The sequence below is a fragment of the Salvelinus fontinalis genome, chromosome 21 (genome assembly GCF_029448725.1).
Source record: "Salvelinus fontinalis isolate EN_2023a chromosome 21, ASM2944872v1, whole genome shotgun sequence".
Classification (NCBI taxonomy): domain Eukaryota; kingdom Metazoa; phylum Chordata; class Actinopteri; order Salmoniformes; family Salmonidae; genus Salvelinus; species Salvelinus fontinalis.
Window position 1 is genome coordinate 26890470 of NC_074685.1, and position 25925 is coordinate 26916394.

Genomic DNA, 25925 nt, shown 5'->3' on the forward strand with positions numbered 1-25925 from the left:
ATAAGCAATACATGTTTACATTTTAGTAGACACACTTATACAGAGCGACTTACAGGCGCAATTATGGTTAAGTGCCTTGCTCAAGGGCACATCGACAGATTTTTCACCTAGCCAGCTCGGGGATTCAAACCACTGATCTTTCAGTTACTGGCCCAACACTTTTAACCGCTAAGCTACCTGCCACCCTAAACCATTTAAACTAACCGAAAATAGTCCTCTCCATTGTCGCTTCGAAATCCCAACCAAAAAGTGTAACTTTATTTTATGAAAATAAAGTATCTTTACATATCTTTATCCAGGAGGAGATTAAGTAAGTAGCTACATTAAGCCAGATGTGATCCCAGGTCTCAATGAAGCTGAGAGCAGTTCTTGCATGTCTTGTTTTAGTAAACATGCAAGGCAAAGGGGATTTAACATGGATCTACTCTGTCTTACAAGCGCTCATGTCTGGCCGATTAACAAGCACAATGAGAAAGAAACAAATAAATTAGCATGGCAGCCGACAGACACAGCCACAGACAATCCATTCTACATCAAAGAAAGCTGGTGATTAGACCATGTCATCTTATATCCCCAATGATCTCTATCACCTATCTGTCATCATTTGTATCTAAAAGCCACCAATAAAATGCTAATTGTTCTTAAATGTTAATGTCCCACCCCACAAATTCTAAAGAGGCCCTTGAGAGGCAAAACCATGCCAGTGTCTGCATCTATGGATCTGTGCATTTCAAAGTCTGACATTAATTAGGTAAGGGATGGGATTTAAAGTGGAAGGTAGTACAACTGTTTTACTTTGTTCCATCACAGTTAAATGTGAAGGAAGGGGCATTATATACTCTCAATCGAAAAAGATTATTCATCTCAAGGGTAAAATAAAGGTTAAACAAAAACAACTGTAACTCATGAATTTATTTATCTCATTATGATTCAGGATCCTATATCTACACAGCATTCAGACTTCATACAAAGCAAAGCAAGCACATTTATGAAAGTTTTTCAGTGCTACTAGCTACAGTTGAAGTCGGAAGTTTACATACACTTAGGTTGGAGTCATTGAAACTCGTTTTTTCAACCACTCCACAAATTTCTTATAAACAAACTATAGTTTTGGCAAGTCGGTTAGGACATCTACTTTGTGCATGACACAAGTAATTTTCACAACAATTGTTTACAGACAGATAATTTCACTTATAATTCACTGTATCACAATTCCAGTGGGTCAGAGGTTTACATATACTAAGTTGACTGTGCCTTTAAACAGCTTGGGAAATTCCAGAAAATTATGTCATGGCTTTAGAAGCTTCTGATAGGCTAATTGGCATAATTTGAGTCAATTGGAGGTGTACCTGTGGATGTATTTCAAGGCCAACCTTCAAACTCGGTGCCTCTTTGCTTGACATCATGGAAAAATCAAAAGAAATCAGCCAAGACCCCATAAAAAAATTGTAGACTTCCACAAGTCTGGTTCCCTTTTGGGGAACATTTTTAAACGCCTGAAGGTACCACATTCATCAGTACAAGCAATTGTACGCAAGAATAAACACCACGGGACCACGCAGCCGTCATACCGCTCAGGAAGGAGACGCGTTCTGTCTCCTAGAGATGAACATACCTTGGTGTGAAAAGTGCAAATCAATCCCAAAACAACAGCAAAGGACCTTGTGAAAGAGCTGGAGGAAACAGGTACAAAAGTATCTATATCCACAGTAAAACAAGTCCTATATCGACATAACCTGAAAGGCCGTTCAGCAAGGAAGAAGCCACTGCTCCAAAACCGCCATAAAAAATGCCAAACTACGGTTTGCAACTGCACATGGGGACAAGGATCAACCGTGAAGCACGGGGGTGGCAGCATCATGCTGTGGGGGTGCTTTGCTGCTGGAGGGACTGGTGCACTTCACAAAATAGATGGCATCATGAGGGAGGAAAATTATGTGGATATATTGAAGCAACATCTCAAGACATCAGTCAGGAAGTTAAAGCTTGGTCGCAAATGGGTCTTCCAAATGGACAATGACCCCAAGCATACTTCCAAAGTTGTGGCAAAATGGCTTAAGGACAACAAAGTCAAGGTATTGGAGTGGCCATCACAAAGACCTGACCTCAATCCTATAGAAAATGTGTGGGCAGAACTGAAAAAGAGTGTGCGAGCAAGGAGGCCTAGAAACCTGACTCAGTTACACCAGCTCTGTCAGGAGGAATGGGCCAAAATTCACCCAACTTATTGTCGGAAGCTTTTGGAAGGCTACCCGAAACGTTTGACCCAAGTTAAACAATTTAAATGCAATGCTCCCAAATACTAATTGAGTGTATGTAAACTTCTGACCCACTGGGAATGTGATGAAAGAAAAGCTGAAATACATCATTCTCTCCACTATTATTCTGACATTTCACATTCTTAACATAAAGTGGTGATCCTAACTGACCTAAGACAGGGAATTTTTACTTGGATTAAATGTCAGGAATTGTGAAAAACTAAGTTTAAATGTATTTGGCTAAGGTGTATGTAAACTTCCGACTTCAACTGTATATAGAATCAATTAGTTGGATTATTTGTTGGATTTCAGTCCGACTGTTCTTTCTACCAAAAAGCTCTGACACATGAGTTGAATCAAATGCCACCATTGTTAAAGAGCATTAAGTCCTTATTTCTAGGATAGTCCTAGCCTACAGTACTCTCATGTCGTTTTTCACAGTATACCAGTACCACGGTACTGTGATGGTACCAAAACCTCATGATACAACATTTTAGGATACCTAGTACCATTTCATATGATACTACCACATTTTTGGTGGTATCATATGCCCCACCGATCTAAAGAAGCCGCTGGCGCCTGTTATAAAATGTTTATAAAGCCAGTTTTATCTACAAATTTAAGCAACAGCCACTAACTAGTCACTTGTACGCGCCGGTCCAATAATATCCACTTCACTTTCATACGCTTATCACGTGTGGCAGGTATAATCTGCCAGCTGCATTTCCTTCCATCCATCACTCACCTGCTTCTCTCCGTCCACTCTTCCTGCACATATATTCCTTCATCAGTTTTTAACCTGTTGGGGATGGGGGCGCTGTTTAGACTATTTATGCTAATGTGGCTAATTTTTTAAACGGCTTCCCACAAAATCCTTGATCGTACAATATGCATATTATTATTATTATTGGATAGAAAACAGTCTATAGTTTCTATAGGAGTTGAAATTTTGTCTCTAAGTGGAACAGAGCCCATTCTACAGCAATTTCCCTGACATGGAGTCAGATTTGAGAAACGTTGGCCACTTTTCTGAAGTCATTTAAACGGGCACTGTCGTTGCTATGACTATACGGACACTTCTTACGTCTTCCCCTGGATGCCTTTACGTGATGACGATTCCAACGGGCTCGATTGCTCGTTCACAGGCACTACAAATGAAAAAAACCTTTAGCTAGCAAGTCTTTTCTTGCTGCGTAACGCGCGTGGAAGACACCGACCCTCTCCTGTTCCAAGCATTAGTTTAGCCTGTTATATTTCTCCGGTCATCTTTTCACTCGTTATAGGAGTTACAAACATCACAAAGTAGTTAATTTAAAGCGTTTTATAGCAATTTATATCCGTTTAGTGCGATTTTGGGACATTTATTTTTGCAACGATGTGAAAAGTTGGGAACGCTTTTCAGTTCATCCCGAACGTAGTTGACATTTCCACATGGCAAGAGGACAGCTTTCCACCAAAAGACGATTTCTCCCAAGAAAGGATCCTTTGCCCAAGATACTGATGGAAGAACAGCTCAAGGTAGGACATTTTTATTATGATAAATCGTGTTTCTGTCGAAACATTTTAGTGGCTTAGGACGCCATGTTTTTTGACGTAGCTTCGCTTGGCGCAAACTGTATTGAAAAGTAAGGATAAATTAAAAAATGTAATAACGCAATTGTATTAAGAATTAAATTGTCTATCAATCCCTGTCCACCCTATATTTTTTAGTCACGTTTATGAGTATTTATGTATAAGAGTAGATCACTGTCTAAGTGGCGCAAGGACGTTTTCTTTACCAGCTTGTCTACATTTCACATTGTCTAACCATGATTTTGGTGGCTAAATATAAACATTTTCGATCAAACTGTATATGCATGTTGTAATGTGATGTTACAGGAGTGTCATCGGAAGAATTCTGAGAAGGTTAGTGAAAAAATTAATATCTTTTGGCGATGTTGACTTTTATCGCTCACTTTGGCTAGAATCAATGCTGGGCTGCTATGTGCTATGTGCTACGCTAATATAACGATTTATTGTGTTTTCGCTGTAAGACACTTAGAAAATCTGAAATATTGTCTGTATTCACAGGATCTGTGTCTTTCGATTCGTGTATGCTGTGTATTTTTACGAAATGTTTGATGATTAGTAGTTAGGTAAACACGTTGCTCATTGTAATTATTCTAGTCCATTTGTGATGGTGGGTGCAATTGTAAACTATGCCATATACCTGAAATATGCACTTTTTTCTAACAAAACCTATCCCATACCATAAATATGTTATCAGACTGTCATCTAATGAGTTTTTTTGTTGGTTAGGGGCTATAAATATCTTAGTTTAGCCGAATTGGTGATGGCTACTGGTGTTGGTGGACAAATAAAAGATGGTGGAATATGCTAATGTGTTTTTAGGTAATAGATGTACATCTTTACATATTGTGTCTTCCCTGTAAAACATTTTAAAAATCGGAAATGTTGACTGGATTCATAAGATCTGTGTCTTTCATTAGCTGTATTGGACTTTAATGTGTGAAAGTTAAATATTTTAAAAAAATATTTTTTTTGAATTTCGCGGCACTGGTTTTTCAGTGGGGGGGGGGGGGGGTGTGCCGCTAGCGCCACGCTGATCCTAGACAGGTTAAAATATAATTTAGGCGTGATGGCGAGGGGGGATGCAGACCATGATGAGTCTTCTGTTGTTACATATGTATATTCAATACATTGGAGCAGCATGCAGAGCGAGCAAAGTTGATACATTGTACACAGTGGTGGAAAAAGTACTCATTTTTCATACTTGAGTAAAAGTAAAGATAACTTAATAGAAAATTACTTAAGTAAAAGTGAAAGTCATCCAGTAAAATACTACTTGAGTAAAAGTCTAAAAGTAGTTGGTTTTAAATATAGTTAAGTATCAAAAGTAAATGGAATTGCTAAAATGTACTTAAGTATGACAAGTAAAAGTAGAAACCCTTTCAAATTCCTTATATTAAGCAAACCAGACGGCACAATGTGATTGTTGTTTTTTATTGGTGGATAGCCAGGGGCACACTCCAACATCATTAACAAACGAAGCATTTGTGTTTAGTGAGTCCGCCAGATCAGAGGCAGTAGGGATGACCAGGGATGTTCTCTTGATTTGAATTGACCCATTTTCCTGTCAAAATGTAACAAGTACTTTTGGGTGTCATTGAAAATGTATGGAGTAAAAAATACATTATTTTCTTTAGGAATACAGTAAAGTAAAAGTTGCCAAAATATAAATAGTAAAGTACAGATATTCCAAAAAACGTTTTACTTAAAGTACTTTACACCACTGATTGTATATCATTTCCCTGGTATAATAACCAAGAGCACCAGCCAGTCAGATAGGCTTTGTAAGTTCGCTTTCACTCAGTAGTGCCAGAGAGGAAAAACCACTTCACGACAGTCATGCTTGCAGCTTTACATCAGAGAAAACAGCTTGTCTGTAGATCAAACGGTAAAAAGAATATGACTCATATTACCTGAGCTACCTTTTTTTCTTACTACGCGACTTCGTGCGCATTTGGTGTAATTTCACAAAACATGTAGAGGGCCGTTTTAAACTAATCCAGTTTGTTATTGTTTTGAACAATGTTGTTCAGTCATGTTACATAGCTAGCTAACAACCTAGTAACTTGACAGTAGGTCTAGGCAAATTTGATTGGCACAAGAAGAAAGGAAAAGGGTCTGCTACTCATGAGATATGTTTCAACGGTATGATTCACATAGGCCTAACTATATCAAAATTCTATCTCTTTCTGGTGCTTCTTACATTCTGTTTGGTGCCTAACGTATTTAAAGTTGGAAGCAGTGTGTATGTTTGTCGGAGAGAGAGAGTGGTATTTATGATGGCGACAGAGAGAGTGTGTGTGTTAGCTGAAGAGTAAAGGTTTCACGTGTGAATATCAGTGACAAAGCTTTTTTGTGTAGCACATGTGCATAACATTTAGATAACGGGAACAAGTGTCATGCGACTGGGCGAAAAGGACACTAGGCCACTCTGAACCTCCAAAGGTGACAGAGGTGACAGGTATTGTTCTGCCCTTAATGTCAGATAACCGGGGCTTACATTTTGACGAACAGGTATCAGTAGGAATTAAATATCCCATCAGAGAAGCTAGCCATGGTATTGGTATGAATTCAGGGCCTTGAAGCCACTGTCTGACTCCGTCTCCATTGTTATCCATACTGAGGAGCTATACTCAACTTAGTGGGCAGTGATGTGGCCTGCAGCAGTTGAGAAATCTATATCTAGTCACTGATTAAAGGAGTCGATATGTGAAGCAGTAATTGGGTTTAACCTGCCGGGGTCCTGCCTCACTGCAGACTGGCAGGAATGGCTCATCAGCTAGGTCAACATTGGATGACTATAGGGGCAGAGGGCAAAAAACTATTCAATTTTCAGTTGAATTTAATGAGACCATACCGGCATCTCACCAGTGGAATCCTCATGCAGAGCAGGGGAGAGCAGAGCAACACATTGGTGTGATAAGCAAAACCTACAGTTTTCTAAAATGGGAATTTCTCAACAACTGTTCATAATGCACTAGTGCATAACCTATGCATAAGTAAATACATCATTAACTTAATCTATTAGCAACAGCCAATTATCTGTAAACAAGTGCATCACACCTATAGCCTTCCAATTAAAACCAGGAGAAACACATTCATATTTTAAAAGCAGTGGTATATAAGGTGCATATTATGTTGTCCATTATGCTACAAATGATGATAATGATATAGTCATCTCATACCACTCAGTGTGCTGTTACCCAGTGGCATAGCGCAGTTTGGTGAGGTGCCCCCACAAGGTCCAAACAAGCCCCCCCTAACTTCCTGCAATTCTACACATTTTTCCATGTGCCAAAGATAACAATATTTTTTACATTCATGCTGGATGGACCTAGCAGCTGGGTCTTTTTGAACGATATCATTAGGTTATTTCCAGGATGCATGGCTTATTAGGGGCGTGGCTTTCAGTTCGATCTTATTGGCCACCCATGAGAGTAAATGTAATTCCTGTTAATCATAGTATGTTTGGATACTGTACATGTACATTGTTCAGTTTTGTTGTTGTTGCATTTGCCTTGTTCCTAGGGAATTTTATGATTATTTATTACATATTACAATAAGGTATGCTACCTTTAATGCATAATAAGGTATGCCACCTTGTTGTATCCCAACAATGAGACTTACAAAGGGTTTTAGAGAACTCAAACTTCTGTAAGCCTCATTGAAGATACAAAAATGTCAACGTCCAACCTTAACGTGTGATAACTATTCAACAAACTGATGAACAGGAATTACATTTACTCTCACGGGTGGCTAAAAATAACTATGTGAAAGCCACGCCCCTACTAAACTATACTGACAGTTTTCTGATCTGACCTGCTGTGTCATATCACTATAACCCAACATCAACAACCCAACCGTGCTCTTTTTAAAGAAAGCAACCCAACTAAGTGACCCAACGCCTGCAACCCAGTAGTTGGGTCAACCAAACAACCCACCATTTTTTTTTGTAGTTGGATATTCATTTATCAAAATGAAAAGTAGTCTCGTTTAAAAATCAGACTGTATCCACTCACCCATATCTGCGTGCCTGGCTTTTCCCCAGTGTTCGAAGGCGTAATCCCCAGCACAGATCACCGCGGCGTTCTCCACCGTTCTCCAACACTTGGCTTCGTTCTATCCGTGGGCAATGCGCGCGTCGCCTCACTAGACAAACACGAAGACTGACTCACCTGCTCTCATGCTAAACAATTCATCCAAACGTTAATGGTTTAGATATCGCAAATTCAAGTTTACCCCCATGACTACATCCACGATTAGTTAACTTTTGTAGTTATATTCAGAATTGCGTTTAAATTACGCATGAATGTAGGATATTTTTGACGTAAGGAAAAAATACCCCACGCACAAAACTCATATTTTTGTGCTATGATTTTATCCACAACAGCAATACACAAAATAAAGAAAACGCTAAAGGCAGGATAAAAAGTAAAATAAACTCTACATTTTGCTACAAAAAGAAAGACCCCCCTTTCAAGATGCCCTCATAGCTGTCTTGCCACAAACATCAAGAGGAAGCGTCGTATTCTGAGGGAGACCAGAGGAATCCGGGCTGTCATTACAGTGTGCAGTCTGATGCGAGCGTGCGCCCGTGATTGCGCGCGCGCCTGAGTGTATGTGCGTGTGCTTGTGTGTGTCAAGCAGAGCTGCAGCAGTGGAAATAACAGTTTAGTCTGCAGGTGTCTCTGTAAAATGACTGCCCTTCTGGTTTATGGGCTCAGATTGATGTTTAATACACCCCTTTTCTATCTACCTCGATCGTCTTCCCAAAACACTATTCTGCTAACCCTGTATCGCTACGCACTCGATTCGGAAGGCAAATTCACGAATGTTGTGCTAACATTGAGGAACACGGAGGGCTACTGTACCCAGGAAGGAACTTGATTTATAATGAGGGATACCGGTTGAAAATCGGACCTCTGAAATGAAAATGGTGGCCCTCCCTTCAATAAAATATATTTTTACCTGACCCTCCCTGAACACTTAAAAAAAGGGACCCTCCCCTATACCCAAAATAATAATTAAAACATAAAGTGGATAGCAGAGAACATGCCTACACGTTACCCAGTGGTGTAAAGTTCTTCAGTAAAAATACTTTAATGTATTACTTAATTCGTTTTTGGAGGTATATGTACTTTACCCAAAAGTACTCGTTACATTTTGACAGGAAAATGGTTCAATTCACACACTTATCAGAAGAACATCTCTGGTCATCCCTACTGCCTCTGATCTGGCGGACTCACTAAACACAAATGCTTTGTTTGTAAATGATGTCCGAGTGTAAAAGGATTTCAACTGTTACTTTTGATACTTAAGTACATTTGAGCAATTCCTTTTGATACGTAAGTATATTTAAAACCAAATACTTGTATACTTTTACTCAAGTAGTATTTTACTAGGTGACTTTCACTTTTACTTGATTCATTTTCTATTAAGGTATCTTAACTTTTACTCAAGTATGAAAATGGATTACTTTTTCCACCACTGAGTTTACCCTCACTCCTAGGACAGACCAGAGCTGGGTTTACCAAAAGCATCGTGGCATTAAGATCATCTTAATTCCATTGACACTAAATGGACAGAAGATTATCTTAGTGCAACGATACTTTTGGGAAACCCATTTGAGAGCCTTAGATATGCAATTTTATAAACTTTTCTTGTTTTTGTATATATTACATTGCGAAATTAGCCAGAAGGTTGTGGATTCACAGACCCCCGCGGACAAGGGTAGGGGTGAAAAGAAATCCAATATAATAAAAGCACTGCATGAATCTATCACCTTATTTTCAGTCCAGGAAAAAATAGCCTTTTATTAACTCATTTCATGGAATTTTATGTCAAGTTACATGACTGGAAACAAGCAGAATATTTTTTACTACCACAACAGAGCATTCAGCACTCTAGACGTTTTTATTTCTATACAGGCCATTGTTAAAAAAGAGGACACCGGTAGTCCAAGTTTGGAACAATGCTAAAGTTGTCTATCAACTCTAAAAATGTAGCGCAACAGAACCAGTTACAACTGAAGTATCTGATCATCTATGAATTCAAGAAAAAGCCAGTTGTTTAACACAGCAGCCGCATATCATCAGGTAGGCCTATATGCACTTGTAACTTTTGGGAAACTATAATTTTCTAATTTATTCTGTTTCATTCAATGATATTTTTGTTAGAACATATATTTGTGTTGACTGTGATTAGGGCATGGGAATAGAAAAGCATCTGCTTCTCGAATTAGCCTACTTTCAGCACCCATGCGCTGTCCAGCTCTGCGCGTGTCAATTCATAGTAATATAAGTTATATAAATTACTAAAATATGGCTTATTGTAAGGTAAATAACTCTGATAAATAGCTTCATTATGGGCAACAAAACATATTGTTTTTATTCAAATCAATTATAGCAGTAGCAAGCTTACCTCCGGTCTTCCTCATTTTCCAGCTCTTCCTCTCAAACTGACAAGGACATCAGTAAGGCTAGTCCCCGTGCACAGATCAAGGTTTATGTTAGCTGGAAATTGTCGACTTATGCCCCCCCCCCCCCCCCCAAAAAAAGAAAAGCAGACAAAAATGACTGAGAAAAAAAATCTATTTGTAAAATAATGCTTTTTATTCATTGATGGAAATACCAGTCAATGTAAATAGTAAATACATTTGACCTTCATGCTTATCCGTCTATAGGTTAATTTGCATAATTTAGTGGAATTAAATGGGCCTGTGTGTATTTCCATTAGTCATCATGTACAGTGCATTGGGAAAATAGTCAGACCCCTCATTCAATTTAAAAAAAAATGTTTTTAAATGTATTACAAATAAAAACATAAGTACCTTATTTACACAAGTTTTCAAACCCTGCTATGACACTTGAAATTGAGCTCAGGTGCATCCTGTTTCCATTGATCATCCTTGAGATGTTTCTACAACTTGATTGGAGTGCACCTATGGTAAATGTAATTGATTGGACATGATTTGGAAAGGAACACACCTGTCTATATAAGCTCCCACAGTTATCAGTGCATGTCAGAGCAAAAACCAAGTCATGAGGTTGAAGGAATTGTCCATAGAGCGCCAAGATAGGATTGTGTCGTGGCACAGATCCGGGAAAGGGTACCGCAGCATTGAAGATCCCCAAGAACACAGTGGCCTCCATCATTCTTAAATGGAAGAGGTCTGGAACCACCCAGACTCTTCCTAGAGCTGGCCGCCCGGCCAAACAGAAATCGGGAGAGAAGGGCCTTGGTCAGTTGACGTATGACGACTCCTGGCAGCCATGTTGGAAGACCACCGCAGTCATTCTTCTGACAAGTGGCTACCCCAAACTGCATGATAACAGTGCCTAAAACTAGTTGATTCAACACCACTGTCATTCTCTGTAGAGTATTTGGCTGGTCTAACAGGGCAGAAGAGACAACGGGAAAAAAATATGTTTATAGATTCCCCGCAATCATGAAACACCTTTGTTGATACCACGATAAGGCTCAAGAACTGTCAGAAAAGCAAAGAAACCTTTTTGCCCGTCAATACCTAAACCGAGAGGGCTGTCAGTAACGGATCTGCTGTGAAAATTTCATCACTGGTAAGTTAAGTCTGTTTGATTTCGACCTTAGTTTAGATGTTGTGCCAACCAGGTATTTTAGGTTAACAGTAAGTTAACCTAAATTAGCTAGCTCGATAGCTTGTAGCCTAGCAATTAGCATGTATCGCTTGAGTTTAATGTTATGGGGAAGCTATTTTTCACCATAAAAATTCACCTTTATAACAAAGGATTGCATACCTCTTCAATTGCATTTGCAGACAAATGTAAGCCTACTATTCCTAATGTTATGAGTAGATTGGATGGTGATAATTTAGGCTATTAATAAGTGCGCAGTGGCTATATCAGATACATTTCCTTTGCAGAGGAAAAATGTAGACTTTGATAAACATTTCATGCAATTCTACTACACTTTATATGACTGAAGAAATTAGTAGAATCTTTTTTTAATACAATGGTAGCCTAGGCCTACCCTACTGACACTGACAACAGATTAATACAAACGGCCTTGTCTTGAATGCATATAACCTAGGCCTATGAAAAAGGGGTCCTGGCTAAAGAAATATCCAGCTTTTGTCAAAAGTACATTTGAAGTCGGAAGTTTACATACACATAGGTTGGAGTCATTAAAAAGTATTTTTCAACCACTCCACAAAATTCTTGTAAACAAACTATAGTTTTGGCAAGTCGGTTAGGACGTCTACTTTGTGCATGACACAAGTAATTTTCATAACAATTGTTTACAGACAGATTATTTCACTGTATCACAATTCCAGTGGGTCAGAAGTTTACATACACTAAGTTGACTGTGCCTTTAAACAGCTTGGAAAATTATGTCTGTTAGAAAAGTTTGGCCATAATGACCATCGTTATGTTTGGAGGAAAAAGGCGGAGGCTGGCAGACCGAAGAACACCATCCCAACCGTGAAGCACGGGGGTGGCAGCATCATGATGTTGGGGTGCTTTGCTGCAGGAGGGAATGGTGCACTTCACAAAATAGATGGCATCATGAGGAGGAACATTATGTGGATATATTGAAGCAACATCTCAAGACATCAGTCAGGAAGTTATAGCTTAGTCGCAAATGGGTCTTCCAAATGGACAATGACCCCAAGCAAACTTCCAAAGTTGTGGCAAAATGGCTTAAGGACAACAAAGTCAAGGTATTGGAGTGGCCATCACAAAGCCCTGACCTCAATCCTATAGAAAATGTGTGGGCAGAACTGAAAAAGTGTGTGTGAGCAAGGAGGCCTACAAACCAGACTCAGTTACACCAGCTCTGTCAGGAGGAATGGGCCAAAATTCACCCAACTTATTGTGGCAAGCTTGTGGAAGGCTACCTGAAACGTTTGACCCAAGTTAAACAATTTAAAGCTAATGCTACCAAATACTAATTGAGTGTATGTAAACTTCTGACCAACTGGGAATCTGATGAAAGAAATAAAAGATGAAATAAATCATTCTCTCCACTATTATTCTGACATTTCATATTCTTAAAATAAAGTGGTGATCCTAACTGACCTAAGACAAGGAATTCTTACTAGGATTAAATGTCAGGAATTGTGAAGAACTGAGTTTAAATGTATTTGGCTAAGGTTTATGTAAACTTCCAACTTCAACTGTATATTTTTTGCATCTTAGCTAACCCTAACCTAATTTTCCTAACCTGCTGCCTAAATTCTCCGAATTTGCTACGGAATGTCAAATTTGACGTTGATTTGACAAAAGCTGAATCCCTTCTAGCCATGGCCATGAAAAGGGGAGATGAAAATTGTACAATATGACAGCCATATAGCCTGGAGGACATTATTGTCCAAAGAAACTCCAGTGGTCATATATTCATATGACAACCCAATGATAATTTTTTGAGAACTTTATTCATAAGAGGTGGGAAAATGTATGGACATTACAGCACAGGACAAAGGCCTCAATGGCATAGCACAACCTGCTGTGTTGACTATTGATTGTTCAAGCCCAAAAATAGACGTAATCTTTTTATGACAATAAAACATCTGAATGAATTAAATACAACCAAACCATTAAGAGCCCTGATGGTGTAGGTGACCTGAAGTGATTTTCTAACATCAGGTTTGCTTTAAATTTGTTTATGTACTACTGTAGGTTCACCAGCTGACCTCTATCTAGACACCCATGCAGACTGGATTCCCACTGTGAAGATGAGCAGTGCTTCAGCAGCATCAGTTTCTACTTCTACTACTTAGTCCTTTTCCAGATATGAAAGGAGACATCCCTCAATTAACAAGATGGTTGTTATATGCTGTGCTTTGGTCAATCTGAATGATTCGGATTGTGTCGTGGCACAGATCCGGGAAAGGGTACCAATTGAGTAGAGCACCTTCACCTTGTCATCATGACAAAAGTGCCCCCTTAACCTCAAACAGTGTGAATATATAAAATGTCATTTAGAACGTGTACAATACTATTGTTTATGATATTGTACTTTTCTAATGGGCTATATTGTTGTATGGGTGAAATTAAAAGTATTTTGTCATCTCTGCTTTGCCTAGCCCCATTGAATGAAACATCTTTATCATCCAACCATTTTTTTTATTTACAATTTTAAATACATTTAACATAGACAATGTAATTGTTGTGGTAGTCTTTGGCAAAAGTGCCACTCAGACCTTCTTGGCGAAAAGTATCTGGCAGTGAACTTGGTGGTAGTAGTTGTGTGTGTGTATTAAGCTAACGATCCCATCTCCTGCTTCCAGACATTTCACCACCTAGATTACAAGGGTTGGATTTGCGCCAACAAATGTAACATTAGAACAAGGCATGCACAAAATCTAGTATAATGAGTAGCCTCATATCCATTATCTACTGGTCTCATTTTTAATTTGAGAACATATAGCTGAACAATATGTGAACGGTGTGTGAGTTAAGCTATTCTCTGCTTCAGATGCACAATGTCAAGGGATGCATTGCAAATGCACATAAGGCTTAAAGGCGCTGCATGGTTAATCCGGCGTCTGCGTTGGCCGTGCAGCATTTATGTGATATGGCCTCTGCAGAAGCCAGGGCACTCCTACTTCTTGCGCTTCGCGGCGCAGCACAGAGCTGTTGTGAAGGAAGTGAGTTTGTTTTATATAGGAACTCTCGCCCCCAACTACTGTCAACCAATCATGTCAATGCAGAGCTACATGGAGGCCTTCCCATTGTTACAACATTTGAGAGGCGCACGGCGTTACGGAACAGAGCTCAATTTGGCCTCTGCAATTGTGTCACACCATCCATACGGCACCTCCTAGCACATTTTCAGGTCAAGCATGAATTGGCTCTAATGCCATATTACTGTAGGCCAGTGGTTCTCATCTCCAGTCCTCATGGACCCAGAACAGTGCAGTTTTATTGTAGCCACAGACACACACCTGATTCAACTTAGCAACTAATCATCAGGCCCTCAATTAATTGAATCAAGTATGTTTTTCCAGGGCTACAACAGGTGTGTTGGGGGTACTCAAGGACTGGAGTTGGGAACCACTGCTGTAGTCCTATGGCTGCATTGGAGTTGCATGCCATTATCAGTTGCGAAATGGGTTCACATAGCAGATATCCTAAACAAAATTGTGCCAATCAAAAAACTAATTGGAGAGCTTATGACTGAACAGAAAGGTAATGTTCATTTGAGAATACAGAGAAATCAGTGACAGATTCCCTTCCCTCATTTTGTTGCTGGATTGTGATCTGTGATTAATCAACATCAACACTAGTTCATCTTGAATAATAATTAAGTTAACAAACTAAACAAATTTAAAGACTTATCTTCAACCAACACTTTCATATCGTTTTAAAGTGTACAAGTGAACTCTTATGTAAAGGTTCAACAGTTTAGTAACAAGTAGGCTATTACTACTAAAACACAATTTCAGGTAAAAAAAGAAAGAAGTAAATACCAGAGGTGGCCAACGTCACTCCACTGATCCCTGATCTACTAGGTGAGCAGACTTCTGTTGCAGCCCAGCGATAACACACTTGATTATAAACTAATTAGGTTTGATACGATGAATCAGGTGTGTTAGTACTGGGCTGGAAGAGAAGCCTGCACTCCACAAGAGGTTGGTGGCACCTTAATTGTGGAGAATGGGCTCGTGGTAATGACTGGAGTGGTATCATTCATGATTTTCAGGTGTTTGATGCCATTCCATTTGCTCTGTCCGGACATTATTATGAGCCGTTCTCCCCTCAGCAGCCTCTACTGCTGCACACCCAGCAGGGTTGGCCTGCTACAGTTGTAATAGGTTTATACAATGTGTGACCTTGAACTGTATTTTTGTTCACAAAATTTGCTAACATATACAGTAATCCATTGTATACAAGGATGACCCTTATTCTCTTGGGACATTCATTGGGACCTCTTCATCTGCAGACAGGGTTTGGAAGCTCTCTGTTCATGAGATCAGAAAACATCAAAGAAACAGGCTGCATTATACTCAAGTTAGACAGCCCTGACTATTATGTTGCTAGATCGTTCTCTGTCCTCAGTTTCTCACCAGGGACTGAAACTGGAGAATAGTTTCACAATGTCCTCCCACAAAGTTACCTGCCCTATCCAGAGTAGCCTACTCTCCCTTCCAGCTGGAAGTGCTAGCTAATCCTTTCATCCTCTTCCACGGCTGTTAGCAAGCTACCTACCTAGCTACAAATGCATCAAGATGGCTAACTACCTAATATGAAGTTATTTAATTCATGTAGCTAGCTAGCTAGCTATACAGAATGTAAAGTTAGCTAAGTAGCGAACATTACGTTAGCAGATCATTTGAGTTAGCCTGCACTCCAATGTTCTGTGTCAAGCTAGCTAATAATACATTGTTTTATTACTTTCAACATATTTACTTACTTGAATAGGTTCATCCACTGTCTCCATTTTCTGGGTCCTTAGAAAAACTAAACTTCTTCCCGAAGTTTCTGGTGGTAACAAAATGCAGCCAGTCATGTGGACGATTGGAGGACTTTCAACAGACTGAGTTTGGTCTTCCGACATGGTGATTTGTGACACAACAAAGCACTCTATAGAAGCTTAAGAAAGGGTTATTTTTTGTGTGTGTATGAGTCATTGTGATTCACATGAAGGTGATCATTATACAATGGGTCATCCCTATAACTCATATTGGGCAATTACAAGGGAAGAAAAGGGTAGACCTGTGAGTCAGATCTGAACAGGAAAAATCACACTGTTTGACAAGCATTAAGGGCCAAATCATTCTAATTCATCTGCTGGTCAGACAATTGGCTTATGTTCAAGCTGTTCCTGTGATCTGAGGGCATGTCATAGATGATATAAACTCAAGTTGAAAAAGTTAGGAGGAGAACTCAGGTGTGGAACACAGAGTTCTATTTAAGACTGTGAGCTTTTACATTAGAAGTTGATTAATGTACAATAAGTTGGTGTTAGTTTCCTAGTTAATTAGCCACCACCATCTCATGCAACCAATCATACACATGAACAGGTGACATTAACAGACACCACCACCTTGATTGAAGTATATCTAAACCATCTCAAGGCCATGGTTACATCATACATCACATACTGTACCAGTACAAGTCTGACTGCACATAGGGAGCTCTATCAGATGGTTTCTTTTTTTTTAAATGCCTCAGGGTTGACTTGTGAGGTTAAATGGAAAGTGTCAACACATATGACAAGAAAATATATGGGCACTTCTGACACTCTTAACACGAGCAAGGATCATTCAAGCATGAAAGGTCATATTACCATAATTAGCAATTGTTATTATCACCAACCATTTCCTTCAGAGTGGGTTTATCCATAGCCATCAGAACTGAAGTCTAATACAATGGCCTTTCCCACTGGGCAAAAACTGGTTCAATCATCGTTGTTTCCATGTATTAAAAATGGCATAATAATGTGATGACGTTGAATCAATCGCTGCGTTTCAAACACATAAAAAGAAACACTGTCTTCCACTTACCCTGCCATATGCCCTAGGGGAATCCCCGCGGCCATCTTTGCCGTCCGTCCAAACAATTAGCCAAGCAAGGGAAGTTGGCAACGTAAGCCCCTCGACCCTCGTTTGTGATCGAGGTTGCGAGTGTACAATTATGTTCACTCCGGGGCCTGAAATGCCCCATAATTCAATTTGCGATAATTGTACATCCGCTAAGGAAAGTCAGCCAAAACTTAAAACCAACATCAATATGGAGGAGTCAACATACACTTGTAAGTAAAAACGAATGTAAATAAGTTAGAAATTGTGCTACTAATGCACATGACGGCACAAACACATATCGTAAAAGTAATTATGTTTTTGTTTGGTTAGCTTTTGGAAACGTTAGTTAGCACATACAACTTACCCTGACAATACACTTATACATTGTAATTTAAAATTTACCAGATATTGTCGGTTGTCTGCAGATGTGTTGTCTTTTAGCCAAGATAGGAAATGCCAGCATAATTGACGGTAGTGCATAAAGAACACACAACAGCTACCGGTGGTTCTATGATGACTGAAAACACAACCGTGGGACGAACAAGTGACACATTTCCAGGCAAGGGCGGTCCATTTAAAATGAATTTGTTATTATTATTTTATTTTTATTTTTTATTATTATATTTTTTTTTTTATACAAAAATCAACTTACATTGCTACATCAAACATGTCTAGCAAACCAAACACAGGTATTAACAATGCTCAAACATACAAAAAATATAAATACAAATAAAATACAAAAAAATAAACAATTTAAGTGCAATTATATTCACTCTGAAAAAATCTTATTATAATGATTCATGAAGATGTTATTCTTGTTGTTATTCACTAGGGTTAGTGTTTTGATAAGATAAATAAATGAAATCAGAAAAATTAGTAATTTTGGTATAGAATTTTGTAATTTTTGTTTGTGTATAAAGTATTTGGCAACAAGAATAAAAAAAAAGGTACAATAATTTCAGTGGTTTTGTTATCATTGCAATAGTAACATATTATATATTTTATGTAAAAATTATAGGCAGTGTTCATAATGTAAAAAAAAGTACTTTGCAAGGTTTTCCCAAAATTCTGACATAAATTTACATTCAAAGAACAAGTGAGACAGATTCTCACCTTCTTTTTCACAGAAAACGCAGATATCATCAATAGCAACACATTTGGAAATCATAGAATTACATGGATATATCTTATGTAAAATTTTGAAGTGCACTTCCTTAACTTTGTTTGGTATACAGTATTTGTAAGGCCTTAACCATGCATTTCTCCAGACAATGTCAGGAATAAGCATGTTCCAGAAAAACTTTCCTCTCGGTGTAAGTTGGTTTTGTGAATGAAGAATTTGTCTTATATATTTATTACAACAAGATTTCTCAAGTAAGCCCACGCCTTCCAATCTGAGTTCTGGATAAACTTTGTGATCATTCCCAAAATTAAGATGACTTTTCAGAAGTGTAGTTAGACCACTGGGAACGGCTTTGATCACAGAAATAAACTCTCTGAAAGGTATTGGAAACTCTTTCAATGTTATAAATTGTTCATATGTGAGAATATTACCCTTGTTGTCGAAAATATCAAGAACAAAGTCAATATTCCTCTCATGGCAGCTGGGGTAGAATAATGACTTATTCCTTACAGTTGTGTCTGAATTATTCCACAAAAGAGCTTTATGAGGGGAAAAATTGTGCAGGAAACATTTTCCAGGCCAGTAAAGCTTGTTGGTGAAACCTAGCTAATTTAGCAGGTAATCTTTCAGGAATATAATTACATTTCAGTAAAAATTGAAAACCTCCCAATTTATTAAACACATTATTTGGAATGAAATACCATATTGAATCAGTATCGAGCAAACATTTTTTCAAACAGTGTATCTTGAAAGTGTTATTTATGTCAACAAAATCCAACACTTCTAGACGCCTTCAGCTTTTTTGTTAGAAAGGACATATTTTTATAGTAGTTTGTGAGACCTATTTTTTCAGATGAAGTCAAGAAAGGTCTTATTGATCTCTTTACAAGTAGCTGGATTTACACATAACGATAATGAGGGGTACACAAAACGAGACAGTCCCTCTGCCTTGGACAGAAGTACTCACCCAAGTATAGAAAGATCTCTTTGTAGCCAATTATTAAATATATTTTTAGTTCTCTTAATTTTAGGAGAGAAATGCAAATGTTGTCTAAGTGTTTTTTTGACAGATGTATTCCTAAATATTTAACACAGTCCTTTACAGGAATATTTTCAATTTCTTTATCATCAGAGTCAAATAAACATAAGATTTCACATTTAGAAACATTCAGCATTAATCCCGATGCAATAGAAAATGCAATTATAGAATTAAGGGCATGTGCGACCTGGTCTTTGTCTCTTAAGAAAAGAGTAGTTGGGAAATTTTGATTTCTTTATTAAAAATGGTTAAGCCATACAAATTTGCATCATTCAGAATATCTAGAGATAGAAGTTCCACAACCAAAATGAATAAAAATGGCGAAATTGGGCATCCCTGTCATACACTTCTGTTGCTACTAAATGTTTTGGAAGTATTGAGGTTTAGTAGCACAGAACTATTTATATCTTTGTAAAACATGCGAATTACTTTAATAAAATGTTCACCAAATCCCAAAAGTTTAAGAGACTGTCAGGGATTGTGTGCAGAGAGGTAGCGGAGTCAAGCGCAGGACACAGGTGTTGAGCAAAACAACGGCGTTTACTCAAAATACAAGCAAAAATTCCTCATAGGGAATATAACAAACACACATGCACTAACAACAACCACTAACGAAACAAACAATCACGGACAGAACAGAAATGTATGCCAGAGGGTTAAATAGGGAACATGATAGGGGAATTTGAAACCAGGTGTGTGTAATACAGACAAAACAAAACTGAAAAATGGATCGGTGGTGACTAGAAAGCCGGTGACATCGACCGCCGAACACCACCCGAACAAGGAGAAGGGCCGACTTCGGCGGAAGTCGTGACAGAGACCTAAAGAGAAATTCATGTTCAATTGTGTCAAAGGCTTTACAGAAGTCCAGAAATAGGACAACCGCATCTGAGTCAATTGCATCTGAATAATCTATAAGGTCCAAGACTAAACGAATGTTAGAGCATATGTGACGGCCCTTCATAAATCCTGTTTGAGTCTCATTTATAATGGTATCTATTCCTTTCTTTAATCTTTTGGCATAAACCAGAGCAATCAATTTGTAATCAACATTTAATAAAGTAATTGGTCTCCAATTGTCAATGAGAGAAGAGTCTTTATCAGGCTTCGGAATTAATGAAATAAGGCCCTGTTTCATAGTGGAGACTATTTCCCCATTTTTAATGCAATCTTGAAACATATTGAAAATCGGGTCTTCTAGCAACTCCCAAAACTGTCTATAGAATTCAACTGACAGGCCATCAGGGCCAGGTGATTTCCCTTTTTTCATTGAATTCAGAGCCTCTCTAATTTCTCCAATTGACACAGGTGAATCGCAAACTGAGTGGAAATCATCCTCAATTACTGGGACAGAATTCTGAATGTGGCAAATGTAACTTTCACAACCATCATCCTGAAATTGAGAGCTGTAAAGGTTTTCATAAAAGGAATTGACAAATGATGATTTTGAATGGGATCTTTGCATAAAACATCATTAACGAATTCGTTCTTCCCCTGCAAGTGTCAACTCATCATACGTCATCCGAAGAGTCCGCTTAACTTGAGGGCAGAGGGGAGATGGTGTGTCTTTTACATGTTTGGAATGCAGGCAATGTAAAACTTTTTTATTTTTTATTACATCAACGTAAGGAAATTGTCTCTTTTTTTCACCCAACCTTTAAGCTAAATCCAATGACATGGTGATTTTTTTTCTTGATTTCACGTTAGTTGACAACTAAACCAAATGTAAATCAAAACTAGACGTTGAACTGACATCTATGCCCATTGGGTTGTTTCTCATTATAAGAATATTCTATCATTTATTGAGCATTATTAGCTCAAGGCTTTGTTTTAAGCAGGTTTGCTGAAACAGGCTCACTGCCGCTCTTCATCTTAGTGTCATATTTCAGCATAAAAGCATGAAAGAGAAAAAGATGCAATGCATAACGCACATCAAAGCATAGACGTTCACCATTCACAGCTAGAAACAACTGACATGGAAGGTTAGAACATGTGCATGTCTGTGCATGCGTGTATCCCTGCACTTATGAATGAGTGTGTGGTGAATGCCCGTCATATACTGTATGTGTGGCTTATAGGTAGTGCGGATATGGGCGATTCCAGTGGGAGGGCTGGGGTAAACATGTCTGAGGTGGTGCTGGAGTTGTTTGTGTGTGCATGTCTGTCTCACTAGAATCTAAGGAAATGGAATTTGGATGTCTTGACTTTATGAACTCTTCCATTAGCGCACTTCTCTGAGCTGTAGATTTTGGGATTTAGAAATTATGAACGCTGCAGTTAAATCAATAATAGATAAGAGTTCACACTACCCATAAACCTGTAATTGATTTTTTATTACGTTTAGAAAGTTAAAGGCCCAATGCAGCCATTTTTATCTCAATATCAAATCACTTCTGGGTAACAATGAAGCACCTTACTGTGACTGTTTTCAATTAAAATGCTCAAGAAGAAACAAATTGCTTCTTAGCAAAGAGCAATTTCTCAAACATGAATTTTGCTAGGACTGTCTGTGAGTGGTCTAAGTGGGGAGGGGAAAACTGAAACTAGCTGTTATTGGCAGAGATGTTTGGAACCAGTGGAGGCTGGTGAGGGGAGAATGGCTCATGGCCTGAACAGAGCAAATGGCATGGCATCAAACACCTGGAAACCATGTTTGATGTATTTGATACCATTCCACCAAATCCGCTCCAGTCATTACCATGAGCCCCTTCATTACCATGAGCCTGTTCATTACCATGAGCCTGTTCATTACCATGAGCCTGTTCATTACCATGAGCCTGTTCATTACCATGAGCCTGTTCATTACCATGAGCCTGTTCATTACCATGAGCCTGTGCCACTAACCTTCTGTGTTTGGAACTCTTTCTTATTGGTCTATTAATTAACCACCTGGTGTTGTCAGGAGGCAGGCCAAAACTCCATACCACCAAAACAGGCCAAAGTTTCAGGTGGTCTTTTCAAACAGCTCTTACACTCGTACATTATCATAATATTCACAATTTCACACTATTATTCCAACCACAGTGTGGAATTATATATAAAACACAGGAAATGTCTTTTTTGCAACATAAAGAGGGTACTCAGATCATCTCATGATGATCTTTCATTTTGCGGCGTTTACACAGGCAGCCCAATTCTTTTCAATAATTGGTCTTTGACCAATCAAATCAGCTCTGAAAAATATTGGATGTGAACATATCTGAGAATTGTCAAAATACCAATTAGTGGGAAAAAGATAAGAATTGGACTTCCTGTGACCTTCATTAATTATTTTTGTAGTTATATTAATGCATAAATTATAGTCAGGTCCAGATCATCATCAAGTGAATCCAAACCTCGCAAAACTATACTTTCAATATTTCTGTACTATTTTCACTGACTCTAATTGTTATGGTGTAATATTTTATATTACATGTCTCTATTTGAATATAGAGAAAATACAGTATGTCCAGTAATTCTTCACATGATTGGAACATTGTACATTTGACAATTTTGAGACTGCAATATAAATGCCCATGGTGAAATATAAAACTCCAATTAGCTTTTCCATATTGATGAATGATGGAAAAAAGTGAATTAACACTTTGTGGCTGAAGGGGTGTATGTTTAGTATTGAGGACAGATGTGGCACCACAGGTCCCAGATTGGTGGGGCAATTTTTTTTCCCTGGGGCCCATAGTTTTTCCTGATCTGGTAACCTAACCAGGTATAAATCCAGACCCTGTCGGGTATGACAGTGATTAATCAGTGGAAGTAGGTTTTGTATGGGCTATAATGGGACCAGAGTTTGAAGGGTGAAACTCATTTACTGCATTTGTATACAATTAAAAACTTTAAAGTGCAATTTGGAGAACAGCAAAAACAAGCCAATATGACCCCAGCCATTATTACCTTGGCTGCTGTAGGTTCATTCACCTCAGTTGATAAGGTAACAGATATCCTATTAGCTATATAATTGTAATGTTATACCCCTGAAAGTGGAGAAATGTGAGAAATTATTCACATTGACATGTAGCATCAGCAACTGCTCAGTCAGTTCTAATGATGAATTGCATAAAATCAACAAAATATAATCTCCTAACACAAATAAATGGGCTATAAATACAAAACGTTACCAGTTTGTTTACCCTGGCCAGAGGGGACAGGGCACATTGGTTCTAGCATATGCAGCTGCGGTTATACCCACATGACAAAATACTATAGTACACCATGTGTCAGGACCCGGTGCGAGAAACAGTCACTAATAATCGTCAGAACCCAGAAGATGAGGCAGAAACAGCAGTACTAGAGATGGTGGTTTAATAAAAGAACAAAATCGTCAGGCAAAGAAACTAAATCCACAATGTCCAAAAATAAAGCCAAGAGGCACAAAATGGAAATCCTCCAAAATACAAAAGAAACTCCACAAAGTGGTAAAAAACAGCAGGGAAACACAAACCTCAAAAGACTACTCAAATAATACACAAGAACTAAACCAGAGAACCTCTGGAAAATCCAACAAGAGAAATATCTGTATAAAACAATGCTTGGGCTGGGTGCTAACTTACAAACACTGAGCAAGGAACTGAGGAACACACAGGGTTTAAATACTAACAAGGGAATGACCTACAGGTGCAAACAATAATTAGAGCAAGAAAAACAAAAGGTACAAAAAAGGTGCAATGGGGACATCTAGTGACCAAAACCCGAACAGTCTTGGCCAAAACCTGACACCATGGTATAATTACTGTGTATTCACTGTAGTTTTTTTGCGGATTGTAGTATACTGTAGTGTTTACTGTAGTGTTTTTGGGGACATTATTATAGTATTTATTGTAGTGTTTTTTTTTAGACATATTGTAATATTTACTATAGTGTTATTGTTTTATTATCTTTTACATAAAAGTGGAGTCTTTTTCCTTGAGGAAACCAACTGGAGAGCAAATGTTCCATAATCTGTAGGTAGGTAGGACTGGGGTCTGCTCTTTTCTATGTATGGAACACAATATATGATAAATTCTTGGCATGTAGGTTTCTCACTTATAGGTGGCACAAATTGGGGAATGGGTAGGGTATATGCAAATTAAATACTGTAGTATTTACTGTAGTTAAAGTGTAGTGTTTTAGAGACATTACAGTACAATTTTGTGGAGAATACTGTAGTATTTACTATAGTATACTACAACATTCTTCAGTAAGTACTGTACATGATCGAGGGATACTGCAGTGTGTAGTAGTATTCTACAGTATACATCAGTTTACTACAGAATTCTATAGTAAACTGTAGTATTTTATCATGTGGGTAATCAGTAGCCTACAGTTGATCAGAATGGAAAATCCTCTCGTTTTCATCCCATACAGCATGCCAGATCGAAAATGTTTAGGTGTAGGCTGCTGCAACATTTCTGTGATGAGTTTTTGCTTGTGTCTGTAGGGAGTGAGGTGTTACCGTATTTGCTAAATAAAAAATATTTCAAAAGTGGAGAGTGCGTTTTGTGCTTTACATGCCTTAACAGATTTGGGTTGGACCACAGCAGCAGAGTCCAGCAACATACTGGAGAATGTAAGCCTACCACAGAGTTCAGAATCACCTTTATTTACAGATTACTTCTAGGAAATACCCAACCCTGTCTTTAACAACTGTTTATTCATATGCAGTCAGCCAGCCTACCTATTTATTGTTCCCCACAGTGGTCACCAACGCAGAGTAGCACATGATCTAAGATGGAGTTCAAATGTTATTCGTCACATTCTTCGTAAACAACAGGTGTAGACTAACAGTGAAGTGCTTACTTACTGGCCCTTCCCAACAATGCAGAGAGAAAGAATAGAGAAATAATAGAAAAGTAAAACGCTTAATGATAGAAGTAATAATAAATACACAATAAACGATAACTTGGCATATACATGGGTAACCACTACCGAGTCGATGTGCAGGGGTACGAGGTAATTGAAGTAGATAAGTACATATAACTAGGAATAAAGTGACGAGACAACAGGTTAGATAATAAACAGTAGCAGCAGCATATGTCATGAGTCAAAAAAGTAAGGTCAAAAAGGGTGAATGCAGGTAGCTATTTGGTTAACTATTGAACTAACTATTTAGCAGTGCATCTGTAACGCCTGCCGTGCGGTTGCAGAGGGAACAGTCTATGACTTGCGTGGTTGGAGTTTAAGGCCTTCCTCTGACACTGCCTGGTATAGAAGTTCTGGATGTCAGGGAGCTCAGCTCCAGTGATGTACTGGGCCATACACACTACCCTCTGTAGCGCCTTACGATCAGAAGCCAAGCAGTTGCCATACCAAGCAGTGATGTAGCCAGTCAAGATGCTCTCAATGGTGCAGCTGTATAACTTTTTAGGATCTGAGGGCCCATGCCAAATCTTTTCAGCCTCCAGAGGAGGAAGAGGCGTTGTCGTGCCCTCTTCACGACTGTGTTGATGTGTGTGGACC

At 38.5% G+C, this 25925-nt stretch overlaps 1 protein-coding gene across 2 annotated transcripts in view; it reads right to left on the minus strand.

Annotated features, from left to right (window-relative positions):
- Nucleotides 1–8450, minus strand: part of lrrtm4l1 (leucine rich repeat transmembrane neuronal 4 like 1) — a 63950-nt gene extending 55500 nt beyond the window's left edge. For both annotated transcript variants that reach the window (XR_008753952.1, XM_055874501.1), the window contains exon 1: nucleotides 7847–8450. Coding sequence is in view for 1 of the 2 variants with exons in the window: in XM_055874501.1 (XP_055730476.1) it covers nucleotides 7847–7850 (4 nt within the window). In the remaining variant the exon portion in view is untranslated. The remainder of the gene's footprint in view (nucleotides 1–7846) is intronic.
- Between the last annotated feature and the right edge of the window lie 17475 nt (nucleotides 8451–25925).